This window comes from Sorex fumeus, unplaced genomic scaffold (assembly GCF_029834395.1).
Source record: "Sorex fumeus unplaced genomic scaffold, SorFum_2.1 ptg000098l, whole genome shotgun sequence".
NCBI classification, from domain to species: Eukaryota; Metazoa; Chordata; class Mammalia; order Eulipotyphla; family Soricidae; genus Sorex; species Sorex fumeus.
The window spans coordinates 70,941,026-70,960,212 of NW_026606155.1; the positions used below are offsets into that span (position 1 = coordinate 70,941,026).

At 44.2% G+C, this 19,187-nt stretch overlaps 1 protein-coding gene across 1 annotated transcript; it reads left to right on the top strand.

Moving 5' to 3' along the window:
* Window positions 1-1,920: 1,920 nt before the first annotated feature.
* Window positions 1,921-18,967, top strand: LOC130041643 (granzyme B(G,H)-like). Its single transcript, XM_056133906.1, has 6 exons — window positions 1,921-2,032; window positions 13,798-13,951; window positions 14,376-14,519; window positions 14,657-14,820; window positions 18,192-18,280; window positions 18,824-18,967. The coding sequence occupies exons 1-6, from the start codon at window positions 1,921-1,923 to the stop codon at window positions 18,965-18,967; spliced, it is 807 nt and encodes a 268-aa protein (XP_055989881.1).
* The last annotated feature ends 220 nt before the right edge of the window (window positions 18,968-19,187 follow it).

Here is a 19,187-nt window from a genome sequence, read left to right on the forward strand (position 1 = left end):
CCCGGCAGGCTACTGAGAGAGTCCTGCCTGCATATATGCCTGACTGGGAACACCTGTAAAGGGATTAGAGGCTGCCCCAAAGCCTCCATCCTTCTCGGAGAGCCTGGCAAGCTACCGAGAGTGTCCCGCCCACACGGCAGAGTCTGGCAGGCTACTCATGGCATACTCGATATGCCAAAAACAGTAACAATGATGGTCCTCATTTCCCTGACCCTGAAAGAGCTTCCAGTATGCCATTGGGCTACACTAGCACGTAACAGGGACGAATGGAGATGTTACTGGTGCCCACTCGAGCAAATCGATGAACAACGGGGTGATAGTGATAGTGATAGTGAATGAACAACTTACCCAGCATGTGGGGAGAGCAAGATATAGGGATGCCAGCTCATTCTGTCCCTACTCCAACCTCAGGATGCTCTGGGGACCTTCATGCATACAACACAGTTCAACACATTTTCTGCTTGAAGTAAATAGTGGAAGACAGACAGGTCTTCACCTACATCCTAAATTTCCTAGAATAAGAGAACCTCCAAAGAAGACAAGTCAGATAAGCCCCTCTGTGACTGAACATTTTTCTTTGGTGAAGATTCCAGAATTAATGAAAGCTACCATTAGCTTTAAAAAATTACTTCTAGAATGAAAAACTAGTTTCCCCTTTATTCTTTTAACAACAGTTTGTCTCAGTGGTTGAGCCAAATCCACCTCTGTTCTACTCTGCTCACATTTCTTCATATGGATTTTCCATTTCCTCTTCTTTCCCACTTTCTACTCCCTCTTCCTAAGCCCTCATCATCAAGAGACATAAAAAGAGACTGTCCCTTTTTCCTTATCTTCTCTGTGACTTAACCCTCTCAAATGAGGTCCGTGTGCTTTAGGGGCTGATCTACTCAAAGGCTAAGCAGACAGGATTCCTTTCAGCTGGCCTATTGCTCATCATGCTAACCAAGATTTCAGTCTAAGACCCTTGATGCCCACCCCCAAGTAATACCTACCTGTTGAGTAAGGGAGAGAGTTTCAGCTGCAGAACCAGAGAATACTGCCTTTGCTAGCAATCAGTGAGTAGCAAACAAATATTGGGCACCCAGGGGCCAAAAGCAGGTTTAGAAGTAAACAGGCCAGTCACTCACTGTCCATGCCCTCTTAATGCTGACAGCCTAAAGGACTTTCATCACAATGGCCCAAGTTGCATTCCTTCCCAGGCTGGTCAGATTAGCCTGAAGCAGTGTGGTAAATGCATGCCAATGAAAAGCATCTTGTTCAGGAATAATGAGAGTTATTAGTCTGGCACTCTGCAGTTTCTGTGTGCATTGTCATGTCTGACACAAGGCAACAGTGTGTGGGGCTGGAGATGAAGTTTCCCATTCTGTAGAAGGCAGCATGCCACTCAAGATAAAGGAGATTTTCAGGGAGGGAAAACACAACCAAGTAAGCCATTTCATCAGTTTGCTCTAGAGGACTATGGGTATAATTCTGTATAATTCTGACCTGGAAGAAACACCACAATTCCTTATATTCCTTATGTCATTGTCAGTCAAGAGGCTCACACAGTGTGAGAAAACTGCAAGAAAGCCTCTCAACCCAAGGTCTTGGTGGTTCTTGCCACAGCTTTGGTTTCCAAATCACAGTGGCCTCATAGTCACCCCAGCTCTTTACTTGGAAGCCAAGTCTGGGGTATCAGATTCCTTGTAGATATTGTTTAGACTAATAAGACCTGTCCAGCCCTGTTTAGACATCAACCACTGTTGCTTTGACAGTTAAGTTTAGCCACAGCTGAATAGTCCCTAGCCAAAAACACACAGACATCATTTCCCATAAGGACATTATCTCTCCCTGGGTTCCTGGCCTTCAGAGACATGCCTTCTCACATCTTTTTGTCCACAAAAACAGACCTCTGCAGCCAATATCTTAAAGATTTTGACTATGCGTATAACAGAGGAAGAACAGTCGGCTTCATATTCTATTCATAACAGAGATAACAAAATCATACTCAAGGATTCCAATACCACGCTGCCCTCCTCCACTGCAGTGACTAGTAAATAAGTCACACCAAAAGAGGCCAACACACCAAGTGGGTGGCATGTTACCCGGGAGGTTTCTCTTCCCAAAGAGAGAAAGAACTATAAAACTCTTGATTATTGTATCCTAAGAAATTACCTCTTTGAAATTACAACCTGGAAGGGCAGGTATGCTGGTGGCAGGAAACTCTGGGCAGCAAGCTTAGCAGCCACAGTAAGCAGGAAAGTTCCTTTCAGCCAAACTTACCCAAACAGGTGCCCCAGTGAAAGAGACCCATGCGATTCTAGAGGATGACTGGAAGTGGAACTTGGAACTGTATCTCAGAATCTGTGCCAGCACAGAGTACCTCCCTCCATAGGTACACTGGTGGCATAAGGTGTGGCCTCTGGGGGCAGCCACCAGTTGATTTCCCCTTTCATAGTGCATTGAACCCATACCTTAGTCTCCTATCCTGAAGTCTTAGGAGGGCAGTCTGGCTACATTAACCACATTAGGTCAACAATCCACTAGGGCACTCCAGTCAAAATACCCACAAAACTCACCAAAATAACAGTGAACACAAGAATCTGTACAAATCCAATCTAAAAGGACACATCACCCAAATCAGTGCTAGAGGTTCACATAAGTCACACAGAAGCACCAAAGAGGTAAGTATTATCCTTGAAAGGGAAAGAGGAGATCAAAGACTAAGCTCATCCAGAGACCTCCCTCGCAGTGAAAGGGGAGCACTGATAGTGAACTGGTAAACAAAGGAGCACCCTTAGATTTACAGCAGACTTATCAGATGAAACCATCTGGGCCAAAAGATAGTGGTGAGATATAGTAAAAAAAAAAAAAAAAAAAAAACCTTAATGAAATGAATGCCTCACCAAGAATACTTTATCCAGCAAGACTTTTTTTCCTCAGACTCAAAGGAATGATACACTACTTCATGGATAATCAAGAGCTCAGGAATTTCATAGACTCAAGACCAACATTAAAAGAAGGACTGACGGTTATGGAGAAGTCACAAGGAATGGAAGTATTATTCAGCTAACTGACGTAGTGACATCTGCACTTGTTTGTTCATTGCAACAGTCTTTACAATAGCCAGAATCTGGAAAAAACCTGAATGCCTGAGAACAGATGACTGGTTAAAGAAACTTTGGTACACCTACACAATAGAGTACTATGTAGCTGTTAGAAAAGACGAAGTTATGAAATTTACATACAAGTGGTACTACATGGAAAGTATCATGCTAAGTGAAATGAGTCAGAAAGAGAGGGACAGACATAGAAAGATTGCATTCATCTGAGGAACATAAAGTAACAAAATAGGAGACTAACACCCAAGAATAGCTGAGATAAGTACCAGGAGGTTCACTCCATGGCTTGGAGGCCAGCCGCAAACGCTAAGGGAAAAGGCAGCTCAGATAGAGAAAGGAGCACCAAATAAAGGGTGTTGGGAGGATCCTCCCAGGATGGGAGATACATGCTGAAAATAGACTATAGACCGAACCTGATTGCCACTCAATGCCACTTTTGCAAACCACAGCACCCAAAAGGAGAGAGAGAACAAAAGGGAATGTTCTGCCACAGAGGCAGGGTGGGATGGGTGAGATGGTGGATGGGAGGTATACTGGGATCCGTGGTGGTGGAAAATGGGCATGGTGGCGGGATGGGTATTTGATCATTGTATAACTGAAACCCAAGCACAAAAATTTGTAAGTCTACAACTGTACCTCATGCTGTCTCACTAATAAAAATTTTTAAAAAAATAATTTATAGGTTAAAAAATAATAAAAATAAATAAGTACAAGAAGGACTGAAGGGTCTCTTGTAAGACAAGACAAATCCCACAAACACAACAAACCTCTACAGAAAGATGGCACAAAACCCCATAACCTCTCTCTCAATGTCAGTGGTCCAAATGCACCAATTAAGAGACACAGAGTGGTGAAATTGATATAAAAATTCAACCCAACATTCTGCTGCCTACAAGAAACACATCTGAACAGTCAGACTCAAAGTCAAAGGATGGAAAACAATTCTTCAAGCAAACAATTCCTTCAAAAAAAATCCAGGCTGGCCATACTAGTATCCAAACAATATAGATTACAGGCTGAAAAAGATTAGAAGGGACAGCAAAGGGCATTTCTTAATAATCAAGGGATATGTACATCAGGAAGAAATTACATTCCTAAACATATGTGAATCCGATGGGGGACCAGCAAAATACTTAAAACAACTACTAATAGACTTCCAGGAGGACACTGGTAGCAACTGGTAGCAACACAATAGTAGCTGGTGACTTCAACACTGCCTTATCACCTCTTGATATATCAACAAGACTAAAACTCAGCAAGAAAGTACCAGCCCAGAAGGAAGAAATTGAAGAGAGAGGGCATATATATATTTTCATCCCCCAAAAGCTGGATACACATTTTCCTCCAATGCACAAGGAATATTTTCCAAGATAGACCACATGGTAGGCCACAGAACATACCTCAATAAAATCAAGATGATAGACATTGTTTCAACTGTATTTTCAGACCATGATGCACTGAAAGGTAAAGGTAAAGGTAAAGGCCCTCCCGTTGATCGTCGATTTGCTCCAGTGGGCCCAGTAACGTCTCCATTGGAGACTTTGTTGTTACTGTGTCTGGCATATCAAATTCTCTCGGTAGCTTGCCGGGCTCTCCGAGAGGGGCGGAGGAATCAAACTCAGGTCGGCCATGTTGGCCGCTTGTAAGGCGAACGCCCTACCTGCTGTCACACACAGAAATGAAGAATCAAATCAAACACCTGGAAATTGGGGGGTATGGTGCCACCAGAAGGTCAATCTGTACCTGTGAGACAAGTGCATCAGCAGCCTGATGGCGCCTTCAAACTTCCAGATACCCCAAAATTGCTGCTGTGCCTTTGGCCAGACCCCAAAAACTTGGGGTAAAGTTTACCAAGAAATTAAACAGCCAAAAGTTAGGTATGTGGGAGACACACCCACAAACCACCTCCGGCTCAGCTAAGTAATTGGAGGCATGGCTTCTCTGGTTCCTGATCGAACTGCTTAACGGCCATGATCCCAGAGACTCAGAAACAAATCTCAAATCCAACGGCTTTTGGCAGAAATGCGTCCAGTCCCTGCAGTAAGTTACAGGCTCTGTGCCACCCCAGGAGGGAACAGGTTTTGTGCTTTGGCCTGTTCCCCCTGGCGGCCAAAGGCCACCATACTCCAGAGGCCACTGGACAGTCAGGTTTGGACCCGAAGTGGTGAGACATGCGGGGCCTCATGGGATGGGGGTGGAGCCGGCCCTTTCCTCCCCATCCCAACATGACCCCAAATCGCTGCCCATGAACGACCTCTCTGGCTCCTGATCAAGCTGCTTAACGGCCATGATCCCAGAGACTCAGGAACAAATCACAGAACCCAGCGGCTTTTGGCAGAATTCCCTCCAGATTTAATTGTTAAAATTTCGGAATTTCAAAATCACGCAGTCACTACTGCAGCCCCGCAACATCAAATGTTATTCATAACCAGCCATAGAAAACAAATTGTCTACCATTGCCTTTTCAGCAGATCTGAGTGTTGGGGTAAAATCCCAAATAATAATGGTGGGTCTGGTGTCAAAATATTGAATGTAATCAAAGTAGAGAAAGAGTAAAGTGGAAATCATCTGCCCCACAGGTAGGGGGAGGGTGTGGGATGGGGATATACTGGGGTTTTGTGCGGTGGAGAATGGGCACTGGTGAAGGCACAGGTGTTTCATTGTATGACTGAGACTTAAACCTGAAAGCTTTATAACTGCTCTCACGGTGATTCAATAAATAAACTTATACAAAAATTTTTTTTAAAATGTAAGGTGGAGTTCATGCCCAATTCAACCAGCTAATCAGTGGCTGAATAAATAGCAGTATTCCTACTTTTAAAAAAAACCTGGAAATTAAACAGATCATCGCTGAACAACCCGTGGGTTAGAGAGGAAATCAAACAAGAAATCAAAAGAGATTCCTGGAAACAAATGAGAATGAGGACACGAGCTACCAAAACTTGTGGGACACAGCTAAAGCAATGTTAAGAGGAAAGTGCATAGCTCTGCAAGCGTTTATCAGGAAGAAAGGGCCCACATAATTAGCTTGACTTCATAGCTTAAGATCTTAAAAAATTACCAACAAAAGGAGCCCAAACCAGGCAGGAGGAAAGAAATAATAAAACTTAGAGCAGAAATTAACGACATGGAAACCCAAAAAACAATTTGAAGGATCAATGAAACCAAGAGCTGGTTCTTTGGTGGGGGGAGGGGGCAGGGAGGAGATTGATAAACCACTAGCAAGATGCACAAAGAAAGAAAGAGAGAACCCTAATAAACAAAATCAGAAATGAAAAGGAGAACATCACAACAGAAACCACAGAAATTCAAAAGATTATCAGAGATTACTTTGAGAAGTTGTATGCCATGAAACAAGAGAATCTAGAAGAAATGGATAAACTCTGGATTCCTGTAACTTCCCAACGCTGAACCAAGAAGATTTAAAATATCTAAATAGACCTATCACTATCAAGGAAATTTAAATGGTGATCAGAAATCTTCCCAGAAACAAAATCCTAGGTCCACATAGATTCATTAGTGAATTCTTCCAAACCTGTAAAGACAACCTATTGCCAGTCCTTTTCAAGATTTTTCAGGAAATCAAAGAAACAGAAACACTCCCAAACAGTTTCTATGAGGCACATATCACCCTGATACCAAAAGCATACAGAGACACCACAAAAAAAGAAAATTACATGTTGATATCCATTATAAACATGGATGCAAAGATCTTCAATAAAATATTAGCAAATAGAATCTAACATCTTAACCAAAAGATCATGCACTATGACCAAGTGGGATTCATCCTGGGGATGCAAGGATGGCTTAACATTTCCAAGTCAATCAACATAATTCATCAAATCAATAAAAGAAAATATAAAAACTACATCATCAAGTCAATAAATGCAGAGAAAACATTTGACAGGATCCAGTACCCATTTATGATGAAAACTCTCACCAAGATGGGAATTGAAGGAACTTTCCTCAATATAGTCAAAGCCATCTACCACAAGCTCATGGCAAGCATTATTCTCAATGGGGAAAAACAAAAAGCCTTCCCTCTAAGATTATAGACAAGACAAGGATGCCTGTTCTTGACATTTCTATTCAATATAGTACTGGAAGTACTTGCCATAACAGTTAGGGAAGAAAAAGACATTAAGGGAATGCAGATAGAAAAAGAAGATAAGCTCTCAAATTGCTGATGACATGACACTATACTAAGAGAATCCTAAAACTCCTAGCAAAAAACTTCTAGAAACATTAGATTTGGGTGGTTGTAAGATCAATACCCAAAAGTCCATGGCTTTCCTACATATGAATAATGAAAGAGAAGAAAGTGATATTTTTAAAAACAATCCCGTTCACAATCATGCCTCAGAAAATCAAGTACCTTGGAATCAATGTAACTAAAGAGGTAAAGGACCTGTACAAAGAAAACTACAAAACGTTGTTTCATGAAATAGAAGAAGATATAAGGAAATGGAGACACATGGATTGGGAAATTCCAAACAGGATCGAACCACCATCTCCTTCATGTAAGTGGAACCAGACCACCGTCTCCTACTTCACAGAGTGGGGGGAAAGGGATGCAAAGTTTAAAAAGAGAACTCCCAGAACGACCACAAACTGGGAGCTCTTTGACACTATTGCAGCAACATTGGAAGATGTCGTCATTGACAACACTGATGAGGAATACAATCGACTGGTTCAGCACCTCCAGGATTGTGCGAGGAATAGATTGTGTAGAGAGATAGCCACAAAAAGACACCAGTCTTCAAAAACTCTTGAGCTCACTCACCAATGTGGCTTGGCGCAAGCCTCAGGCAACTGCAAGTGAACATCCAAGCTCGCAAAGCAGTGCAGAGAAGCGATAAAGGAAGACCTCAAAGAGAGAAGAGCAGCAATGCTGGCAGATGCTGCAGAAGCTAGGAAAAGCATCCGCAACGCCTGCCTGTCCTTCACCAACTACAAGACCAAGTTGACTGCCCTCTGATATCCTGATGGATCTATCACATCTTCCAGAAGGGTAATGGAGAAGATTATCCATGACTTCTACTCAGATCTCTTTGATAGCCACATCCACCTGCCCACATACCAAATTCCACAGGATGGATATGTCGTTCCCAATGTTCTCCCTTCTGAAATCCGACACGCCATTTCATCGGTAAAGAAACAAACAGCACTTGGCCCAGACAAGGGAGACTTAGCATTGTGAAAATGGTAATACTACACAAAGCATTATACAGATTCAATGCAGTCCCTATAAGGATACCCATGACATTGTTCAAAGAAATAGACAAAACACTCCTGAAATTCATATGGAAAAATAAACCCCCACGAATAGCTAAAGCAATCACTGGAAAAAAGAAGATGGGAGGATGGGACTACATTAAACCAAAAAGCTTCTACACCTCAAAATAAACAGTGACCTAGATTTTTAAAAAAAGACAGCCTTCAGAATGGGAAAGGTTATTCACCCAAAACCCAACTAATAAGGGTTAATATCAAAGATATACAAGGCACTCACTGAACTCTACAAGAAAAAACATCCAAATCCATCAAAACATGAGAAGAAATGAACAGAAACTTTCTCAAAGAGATTTGAATCACCAAAAGGAACATGAAAAAATGTTCTTCATCACTAATCATCACAAAGATACAAATCAAAGCAATAATGAGATTTCATCTCACACCATAGAGACTGACACACATCCAAAAGAATAATTACAAACAGTACTGGTGTGGATGTGATGAGAAAGGGACTCTCCTTCATTGTTGGTGGGAACGCTGACTGGTTCAACCTTTCTAGAAAACAATATTGACATTCCTCAAAAAATTAGAAATTGAGCTCCCATTTGACCCAGCAATACCACTTCTAGGAATATATCCTGGAATCTCAAAACCACACAATAGAAACACCATCTGTACCCCTATGTTCATTGCAGCACTATTCACAATATCCAGAATCTGAAAACAACTTGAGTACCTGAGAACAGACTAATGGATAAAGAAACTATAGCGCACCTACACAATGGAATACCACTCAGCTATAAGGAAAAATTAAGTCATGAAATTTGCCTATAAATGGATGGACTTAGAGAGTATCATGCTTAGTGAAATGAGTCAGAAAGAAAAGGACAAATATAGAATGACTGCATTAATTTGTGGTACATAATATATATGTATGTATATATGTACATATATATTTTAAAGACATACCAACAGTCAGTGAAAATAGGGTCCAGGAGCTCTAGAAGGACTGGTCACTCGTTGGAATCAACCACAAGTGTGTGTGGGATGGAAGGTAGGTAATATAAAGAAGGGACCAAGACGACAATAATAGCCGAAAATGATCATGCTGTGCAAGTATTGAGTGTTAAAAGTAGGTAAAGGGATATACTGACTCACCTTTCAGTATCTGTTGCAGACCACAATGCCCAAAAGGAAAGAGTGAGAGAGGGAATTAAAGTGAAAGAGAGAGAAAAGAATGCCTGCCATAGAGGCAGGCTGGGGCAACGGAGGTGACAGGAGGGAAACTGAGGACACTGGTGCTGGTAAATGCACATTAGTGGAAGGATGGGTCTTGTGACACTGTATGACTGAAATCAAATTCTTAATATCTTTGTAATGAACTATCTCTCAGTGATTCAATAATAATATATTTTAAATTTTTAAATCATACTAAAACAGAGGAAATAGGGAGTAAAAGTATGTTATATAGAAATTAATATATGTATGAATATACATGTGTATTAATCATACTATAGATAAAAGAATTACATAAGCTTACACAAGTGTCTGCACACAAACATTGTTATGTGTGTAATCATGTATAAAATCTATATATCTAGCAAGGTAATTAAGATACTGGTAGCTACAAAAATATGTGTACATTCATAGGTATAAGCATACCTATAATTTCAAAATCCTACCTTGACAAGCATATATTCAACTTGAGAAATATTACTATATAAAGCCTCTGCTGTAGCCAGATCCACTTTTATACAATGAGGTCCAGAAAAAAGCAACTGAGTCGCATAACTAAACAAAAATGAACACATTCTTGGGACAAGTTTTTCCTTCTCTGTCTGTTAGATATTCTATGGGCTCAAGGAAAAAATCCTGATCTCCTGGCCCTGTGAGACTGAAATAAAGATGAAATTTCTGGAAAAGAGGGACAAATTCAAAGAACACAACTAAATCTTTTAATGTGGTGCCCATGATTTCCTCAAAAGTTATCGAGTATCATTTTGTAAGTAGATTTTTCTGTCAAAGTATTTAAGATGTTTGTAGTTTCACAGATAAACTTATAGCGAGTGACACTTAGGTGGTGAGGAGTTGGGGTGGGAACTGGGACGCTGTTCAGTGCCAAGATGAATTAGGCACAGTCCAATAACAGAAAATTGAGCATCAAAATTTTAGGGTTGTTGTTGTTGTTATTGTCATTTATAGAGCACATATAGTAGTATTGGGAGACCAGAGATAATTTCCAGTAATACTCTATCCTGCAATATGAGGAAAATGGCAGAGTGCTCTAAGCTTCACCCAGTAATTCTGGGATAAGGCGAGAAAAGGGATAAAATAGTGCCAAGGCATGATCCAGAGACTCACAAGTGAATTCTCGGAAAAGAACAGCATGCTGCAGAGATGTCTCCAAACCATGTGCCAGGCTGATTTCACCAGGGTACCTCAAAAGAAAGCAGGTATTGTCCTTCCACCTGCCCCAAATGAACCCCAGCAGCTGCAAACCTTCAGAACCCAATCTCCACTGTGCTCAAGGCCGATCTTCGCAGGCTCATCCTGAGTCTCCCACACATAAGAATGAATCCACTGAAAAATCCAGGTATGCTGGACTAGTGACTGAAAACCCCAGGCTTCACAGAGTCGGGGATGGGCCATCTCTTCCCATCTTCGCACTCTCCCGGTGTCCTGGCAGTCAAGCAGATGAACTGCCTCCAGGCGCCATTTAAGCACCTGAATGGCCATAATCCAGAGACTCACAAATGAATCTCAGAAGAGAGCAGCTCGCTGCAAAGATGTCTCTCAGCCACAATTATTTAAATTTTTAGAATTCCAGGAGAACTGGAGGCCACCAAGCGGCCGCATGATATCTTATACTATTCATAACAAGCAATACAGAATAAATTATTTAATATCTACCTGTAGGGCAGATGAGTGGTGGTGGTAAAAAATTAAATAATGATAATGGGAAGGTGTAATGGTGATAGGATTGGTGTTGAAATACTGAATGTAATCAATTACTGTGAACAACCTTATGAGAATAAAATTTTTAAAAAATTTTTAAATCATGCCGGGGTTAAATTCAGGGCCTCACACAAGCTAAGCATGAACTAAACCTCTTGACCTCTTTACCTGGTCCCAAAAATGTCTAGAGATGACATCACAAAATGAAGGTGCTGACAATGTATTGCATATAAAGAATACAGAAAAGATACAAAGTTATTGGTATCACAATACGATGTCCTGTCACAGTTCCATTAATAAAATGCTATTGATACTTTTTTACTACAATACCTGAATTTTCATGGGTAGACTTTAAAGTTCTGACTGCAAGGTTCTGATTTTTTTGCTTTTTTCCACTTTTGCCTCTGGTTTATGAACAGAAACAGGGGAATTTCATTAAGAATAGAGAATCTCACATTCACCCCCATGTCAACACACCCACTGGACTTATTGTTCAAATTCAAGAAATAAATCTCTCAGGACAGGCAATCCAAGCAGCTAAAACTCATGGGTACCCTGGTCACCTGGCTGAAAATTCTGGTTTCCCTATGAGGCAGGCAAACCAAGTTCCCTGCCAAAGCCCCAGCGGCTACACCCACACCCCACTGCTGCCACCCCACTAACAGCCCAGTGCAATCATTTCTGTCACTGTCTTCATTTATACTTTAGTAGAGTTGATAAAGTACTCAGAAAAAGAAGTCATGATGATAAATGAATTGTTGTCTGGGTTGAGTCCATGGAGCCGTGTTTGCTCATGTCTGCTACAAACCTCACCATGGTCCTTCCATTATATACTCTGGTCAATGAACTTTCTGCCTCATCCACCACACAATCAACTTTCAAATTTAAGAAGACATCCTCAATATGTTTAGACAAAGCACAGCAAAAGGATTAAATAGGAGGACCGGAGTGATAGAACAATGGGTAGGGCATTTGTATTGCATATGGCCAACCTGGGTTCAATCCACAATCCCATAGTTTCCCCAAGCACTGACAGGAGTAATTACTGAGTGCAGAGCCAAGAGTAACCCTGAGCACTGCCAAAAAAAATAAAAAGTGAAAGGGTTAAATATACACTTGCCAAGATATTGTCTTAGTGGACTTAGCAGGATGAAGATTAAGGTATGAATGTTCTATCTCTGGAGACTCAGGCTACTGAGACCCCATCATTCTTGGGATATTGTTCCATGCTATACTCTTCACCTCACCTTTGGGTTTCTGTTTCTGGGTGAAACAGTGGCGTGCTCTAAGTCATTAGCTGTGGACACTGATATGTTCACTGCATGATTTCCCACAATCACCAGAAAATGACATCAAGGAGAGGGAGGGAGTAGGGAATCTTTCACAGATAGACATCTAGGATGAAGCACCTGAACAGGAGAAGACTCAGGTCTCCTGGTCAAAGCAAAACTGCAATTCCCTCTCTTGATATTAAAGGAGACCACAGAGGAAACCTCAGAACCAGCCAATAGGCAACCTTCCTATAAAGATGCTCCTGCTCCTTCTCCTGCTGAGATTTGCGCTGTCCTCCAGGGCAAAGACAGATAAGTGACCCTCTCACCCTTTGAGCCTGAGCAGCTCACCAAGGGAGAACCTGACCCACTGTACTGGCTATCCACTCTCTACTGGTACATTCTGAAGCCACATCCCAGACAATATCTGGCCCCTGAGCCTGATGTTGGATAAGAGCCACAAGAAATGGTGGGAGGCTGATCTGAGAAGGGTCTGTAGACACTCCCTTCTGGCACCACTTCCGCCCGTGGAACAGAACTCAGGGTACTGGGAGGAGAGGAAATGCTTACTTTGGAAGGGGAAAAGAACAACTGCTCTCATGTGGGGATAAGTAGACCCTTTCAGGAACATTGAAACAGAGCAGACCCTGAGTAGTGCCATTGCTGGCCCCTGAGATATTCTGCCTTGCTCCCCCTCAAGGTCCCTCAATCCCTCTCCCCAACTCTGCTCTCCTGCCAGACAGTGAGCAGCACCCCCTTGTCAATGATGAACCACCTTCTGATGGCATCAACCCTCTCTGCTTCCTGAATCCCTTCTGCATTGGCATCTGCAATCTTCCTCACAGGCCCACTGGGAATTTTTCACAGGACCCCACTAACAGAGCACCCACTGTGGGTTACCTAGGGAATAGCACCAGCCCACACTCAAGCCCTGACATCAGTCTCCCTCTATAAATAGATTACTGCTGGACGTCACAGAATGGGGGTCTAGGAATCTCATCAGAAGAGCAATGTCATGAGTCCCCAGACCCGCTGTCCATAAGAGACTCATGTGTCCTCCCACTCCCTGTGGACATAGACTAACTGGCTGAGCTGCTGCTCTTCCCTTTGGGGATAGGAACATTGAAGCCCCCCGAAGCCTACCAACAGCAGGTCACACAGCAGCCCTGAGCCTTCAGTGAAGTCAGCAGGGGTACTGACTGAGGAAGTGCACACTCACAGCTGACACTCCTCAGGGGAGATCATTGGGGGACATGAGGCTGAGCCCCACTCCAGGCCCTACATGGCATATCTGGAGGCATTTGATGAGAATCCACCAAAAGTGCAAACGTGTGGTGGGTTCCTGATACGAGAGGATGTGGTGATGACGGCTGCTCACTGTCATGGCAGGTGAGGAGAAACAGCTCCTCGCTCCTGAAGGTCCTGGGTGGGAGCCGTGTTTCTGAAAACCTTATCGCAGTTCTAGACACAAGAACCATAGAAAACTTCAGAGGGGTGAAATGAACAGGCAACTGGGTTGGAAGGGACAGGGAAACTTGGAGCAAAACTGAGGAGAAGGACAATGAGTTTCCCTCTCTGCCTTTGGGTTGTGGGGTAGAGTCACAACAGTAGCTGTATGAAAATTGCAGTGTCACCTGTTTTCCTGGAAAATCACCATGAAGCACCACTGCAGGTAACATTAGCTCCAATGAGAACCCCTCAGCTATCAGAAGTAGAGGTCCCGTTCACTCAGGATGCTGCCCCTCCTGCCCCTGCCCTTCTGATCTGCTGGGTTCTGTCTCCTGGCACTATTCGCCCTGGGCTCTCTGTGCAGCACTATTGAGGTGACCCTGGGAGCCCACAACATCCAAAAGCAGGAGAAAAGCAAATGTAAGATCCCCGTGAGCAGAGCCATCCTACACCCGAACTTTGATTCTAGGATCTACACCAACGACATCATGTTGCTGAAGGTAAGGAAGCCCTGACAAGTGGCTGTTCTGAGTCCACATGTCAGACCTGCCCATCCTGGTGGCTCAGAGAGAGGACAACGGGCAGTCCATGTGGGGGCCTGGCCCAGGTGAGCTGGATCCTCTCTCTCTCCCCACACCTACAGAGAAATGCTAATTTGACTAAAGAAGTGGGACTCCTCAGCCTGCCAGACTCCCAAGTCCAACTGAAGCCAGGCCAGGTGTGCAGCGTGGCTGGCTGGGGGCTGCTGAGTCCACGATCAGACATGGCAGACACACTTCAAGAGGTGCAGCTGACCTTACAAATGGACCACTTAACTTAATCACTTAACTTCTCGTTAGTCGTCGATTTGCTCGAGCGGGCGCCAGTAACGTCTCCATTTGTCCCTGTCACATGCTAGTGTAGCCCAATGGCATCTGTTCACTCTGGGAACATGAAGAGCCTCAAACCAATCATTCATGATCTTGATGAAGAAGTCTGACCATCTGGTAGGTGGGCGGCCATGCGGTCTTTTGATATCCCATGGGATCCAGTCGTAACAGCTCTAGTCCAGCGGTCATCTTTAAATCTCATTACGTGACCAGCCCATCTGATTTTTGACACCTTGGCAAATGAGACAGCGTCCCTGATTCTTGATCATCAATGGATGTCGGAACTCCGGATTCTTTCTCTCATTTGAGTGAAACGTGATATTCCAAGCAAAGCTCTTTCAATTCCTCTTTGGGAGACCCGAATAGCATTCTCATCCTGTTTACGTAGGGTCCAGGTCTCTGAGGCATATGTTAATGCAGGGAGAACAGTGGAATCAAAGAGATGTGCCCGGAGCCGGAGGTTCTTCGTCCTCTTAGCTATTTCTTCGACGTTTTTGAAGGTGTTCCAAGCTGCTCTCTTCCTCCTGCGCAGCTCGGGTGCCAGGTCATTTGTCATGTTGACTTCTCGACCTAGGTACACATAGCTGTTGCATTCGGAGATGGTCGTTCTGTTGAGAGCGAATGGGGCATCAGGAACAAGGCTGTTTCTCATAAACATTGTCTTCGTAAGATTCAGCTGTAGTCCTACCTTTCCACATTCACGGTCAAAGTCGGCCAGCATTTGTGCTGCTTGGCTGATGTTTGGTGTTATTAAAACAATGTCATCAGCAAAGCAGAGGTGGTGTAGTTGCCGACCATCTATCTTCACTCCCATTCCTTCCAATTCCAGTCGTCACATGATGTTCTCGAGGGTGGCACTGAAGAGTTTCGGTGAAATGGTATCACCCTGCCGAACCCCTCTCTTGACATCAAGGATTATTTCTTTGTAGAATGGTGAGATCCTGGTAGTGAATCCACAATACAGCTCAAGGAGGATCTTGATGTATTGGGCTTGAATGCCCTGATTGGCTAGGGCTTCAATGACCGCTTCCATCTCAACAGAATCAAAGGCCTTCTTTAAATCAATGAACGTTAAACAGAGCGGCATCTTGAACTCCCGAGAAACCTCAATGAGCTTGGTTATTGTGTGGATATGGTCGATGGTGCTGAATCCTTTGCGGAACCCGGCTTGCTCGCATGGTTGTCCTTCATCTACTGTTCTGCCAATCCTATTTAGTTTGACTTGAGTGAACAACTTGTAGATGACAGACAATAGGCAGATAGGGCGATAGTTGCCAATGTCATGGATGTCTCCCTTCTTGAACAGTAGTACGGTCCTGCTGGTTTTCCATTGGGACGGAACCTTGCATTCAGACAGGTAGCGTGTGAAGAGCCGAGCCAGTGTATTGATGAGTACTGACGGCAGGTTCTTCAGGTGTTCAGGTCTGACCTTGTCTGGGCCGGGTGCTGTTTGTTTCTTTACTGACAAAATGATGTGTCGGATTTCAGAAGGGAGAACGTTGGGAACGACATATCCATCCTGTGGAATTTGGTATGTCGGCAAGTGGACATGGCTATCAAAGAGATTTGAGTAGAAGTCATGGATAATCTTCTCCATTGCCGTTCTGGAGGATGTGATGGATCCTTTAGGACGTCGGAGGGCAGTCATCTTGGTCTTGTAGTTGGCGAAGGACAGGCATGCATTACGAATACTTTTTCCCGCTTCTGCCGCATCTACCAGCACTTCTGCTCTTCTCTCTTTGAGGTCTTCCTTGATCGCATCTCTGCACTGCTTTGCGAGCTCGAATGTTAGCTTGTGGTTGCCTGAGGCATGCGCCAAACCACATTGGCGAATAAGCTCAAGAGTTTTCGAAGACAGGCGTTTTTTTGTGGCTATCTCTCTCTTTGCATTCCTCGCACAATCATGGAGGTGCTGTACCAGTCGATTGTATTCCTTGTCAATGTTGTCAACAATGGCATCTTCCCATGTTGCCACAATAGTGCCAAAGAGCTCCCAGTTGGTGGTCATTCTGGGAGTTCTCTTCTTAAACTTTGCAGCCCTTTCTCCCTGCTCTGTGAAATAGAATTTTGCACAAAGGAGACGGTGGTCCAATCCCTTCGGAATTTTGGGACAACAGCGACATCGGTCAGGCAAAACCGTCGATTGAATATGATGTGGTCTATTCCGTTGTGGAATCATACACCTGGAGACTCCCATGTCCAACGTTTAGATTCTGCCTTCTGGAACTGTGAGTTACCATGAATGGTCTTGGTCGACATGATGAACTCAGACAGTCTCTCACCCTGTTCGTTCCATTCTAGGCCATGGGTCCCGATGTGAAGTTCTTCAGCTGATCTTCTTGGTCCTACCTTGGCATTAAAATCACCCACAATGATCTTGTAGAAGGTGTGGTCTTCTTTATAGAATTTCTCCAGCTCCATGTAGAACTTCTCGATTTCTCTTTCATCATAATGAGATGTTGGTGCATAGACAATGAAGATAGAAACTGCAGGCAGTGAGCCACATCTATTCAAATGTAAACGTCCGATTCGGGTTGTTAGGCATTCGAATGAATCAATGCTCATGGCCAAGTTTGTGTTGACAAGGACACCGACGCCTCCAACACCTCTTTTATCGCATATTCCGAGGAACAATTCTTCTCCAGTGTCGAAAACGGCATGGTGAGATTCATGCCTTCTTGTCTCGGTCAGACCAATGATGTCGTACTTGATCATTCACGCTTGTACCATCAGGTCCTCGATGGATGCATCTGATGCTAGCGTATGTGTATTGAAAGTACAGACGATCATTTTTGTCTTCCTTCGTTGTGGCAGCCTAGTTTGGCCTTGAGATTTTATCAGCCTCTCCTTTCTCATCCTTCTCAGTGCTGCCATGTCGGTGAAGCCTTTAGAGTCAGGTGAATGAGACCAGTTGTAATTACTGGTTTTGGCATATCAAATACACAATGGATAGCTTGCCAGGCTCTTCCATGCGGGCGGAATACTCTCGGTAGCTTGCCAGTCTTTCCGAGAGGGATAGAGGCTTTTGGGGCGAACTCTAATCGCCCTCGTAGATGTTACTATATTTGAACCCTATCAAATATGGTACGGCAATTCTGAAAGATGGGTATTCAGTGTCTTATGATGTGTCACACGTCTGCTTCGCGGCCGCGCGGGTCCAAAAAGCGTCCTGGAGTGTGGCGGCGGCTGGGTAGTGGAGGTAGTGTCGGTACAAGTGAGGGACAAGTGGCGTTCAGTCACCCGAGATTGAGCAATAACAGGTCTGTGATGCCCTTAGATGTCCGGGGCTGCACGCGCACTACAAATGGATAAAGAATGCAAATTCCATTTTCCACGTAACTATAACCCTGCCATCCAGCTGTGCGCTGGGGACCCCAACAGGAGAAAGAGTACCTTTAAGGTAGCTACCATTACCCAACAGACCATGGGACAGGGATGTTTGGGAGAACTGATACAACATCACAAACCTGTAAAGCCCCCTCACAGGGCAATCTGTGGTGTTTCTCTCTGGAGGAGAAGGCTGAGTCAGCTGGGGAGAGGCAGGGCCTCTTGGAGCCACCAAGGCCTATTGTGACAGCACATGGGTTCTCCCAGGGAGGATTCCCATTCCAGGCACAGCCTGGGATGTCCATGTTAAGGCCCATGGCCCTCAGAGTTGGACTCACAATATTGTGGCAAATGCACCCCCTCCCTAAAGTGTCACCTACCCTTTCCCAGTCCAAACATGATACATCTTTTGTCCCTCTCTCCCTGCAGACAGAGACCCAATAGGGACAGGGTGCAGCCTCCTGTGTAGGCAAGACCTCAGTGATATCCAGTTTCAGCCCCTGGCAGTTGGGCACTGGCATATCTTGCCTCTGCCCAATGCAGCTCACCAGGCTTCCTCCTCCGAAAGGGGCCGGTGGCAGTAGAAAACCACCCAGTCCTTCCCTCATGTCCACAGGGAGACTCCGGGGGTCCTCTTGTCTGCAACAACTTGGCCCAGAGAATTGTCTCCTATGGAATGAGCAATGGATCACCACCCAGGGCCTACACGAGAATCTCCAGTTTCCTCTCCTGGATAAGGAACACCCTGAGAAGGATGTAACCGCAGCTTGCAAAACCTCCTCTGACCTCCAGAACCACCTAAGGAGGGGCCCCCACCCAATAAATGTCTTTAGTAACATCAACTGGGCTCATGTGCAACCCTCATTCTCAGGCACACCTCTGTGCTCAGAAGGCCAAAGTGGTCCCCAGCCACTGTCCTTCCACCTCTCTCTCCTTGATCCTCGGCCTGGGGCAGACTCACCCCTGCAGGTAGCCTGGAC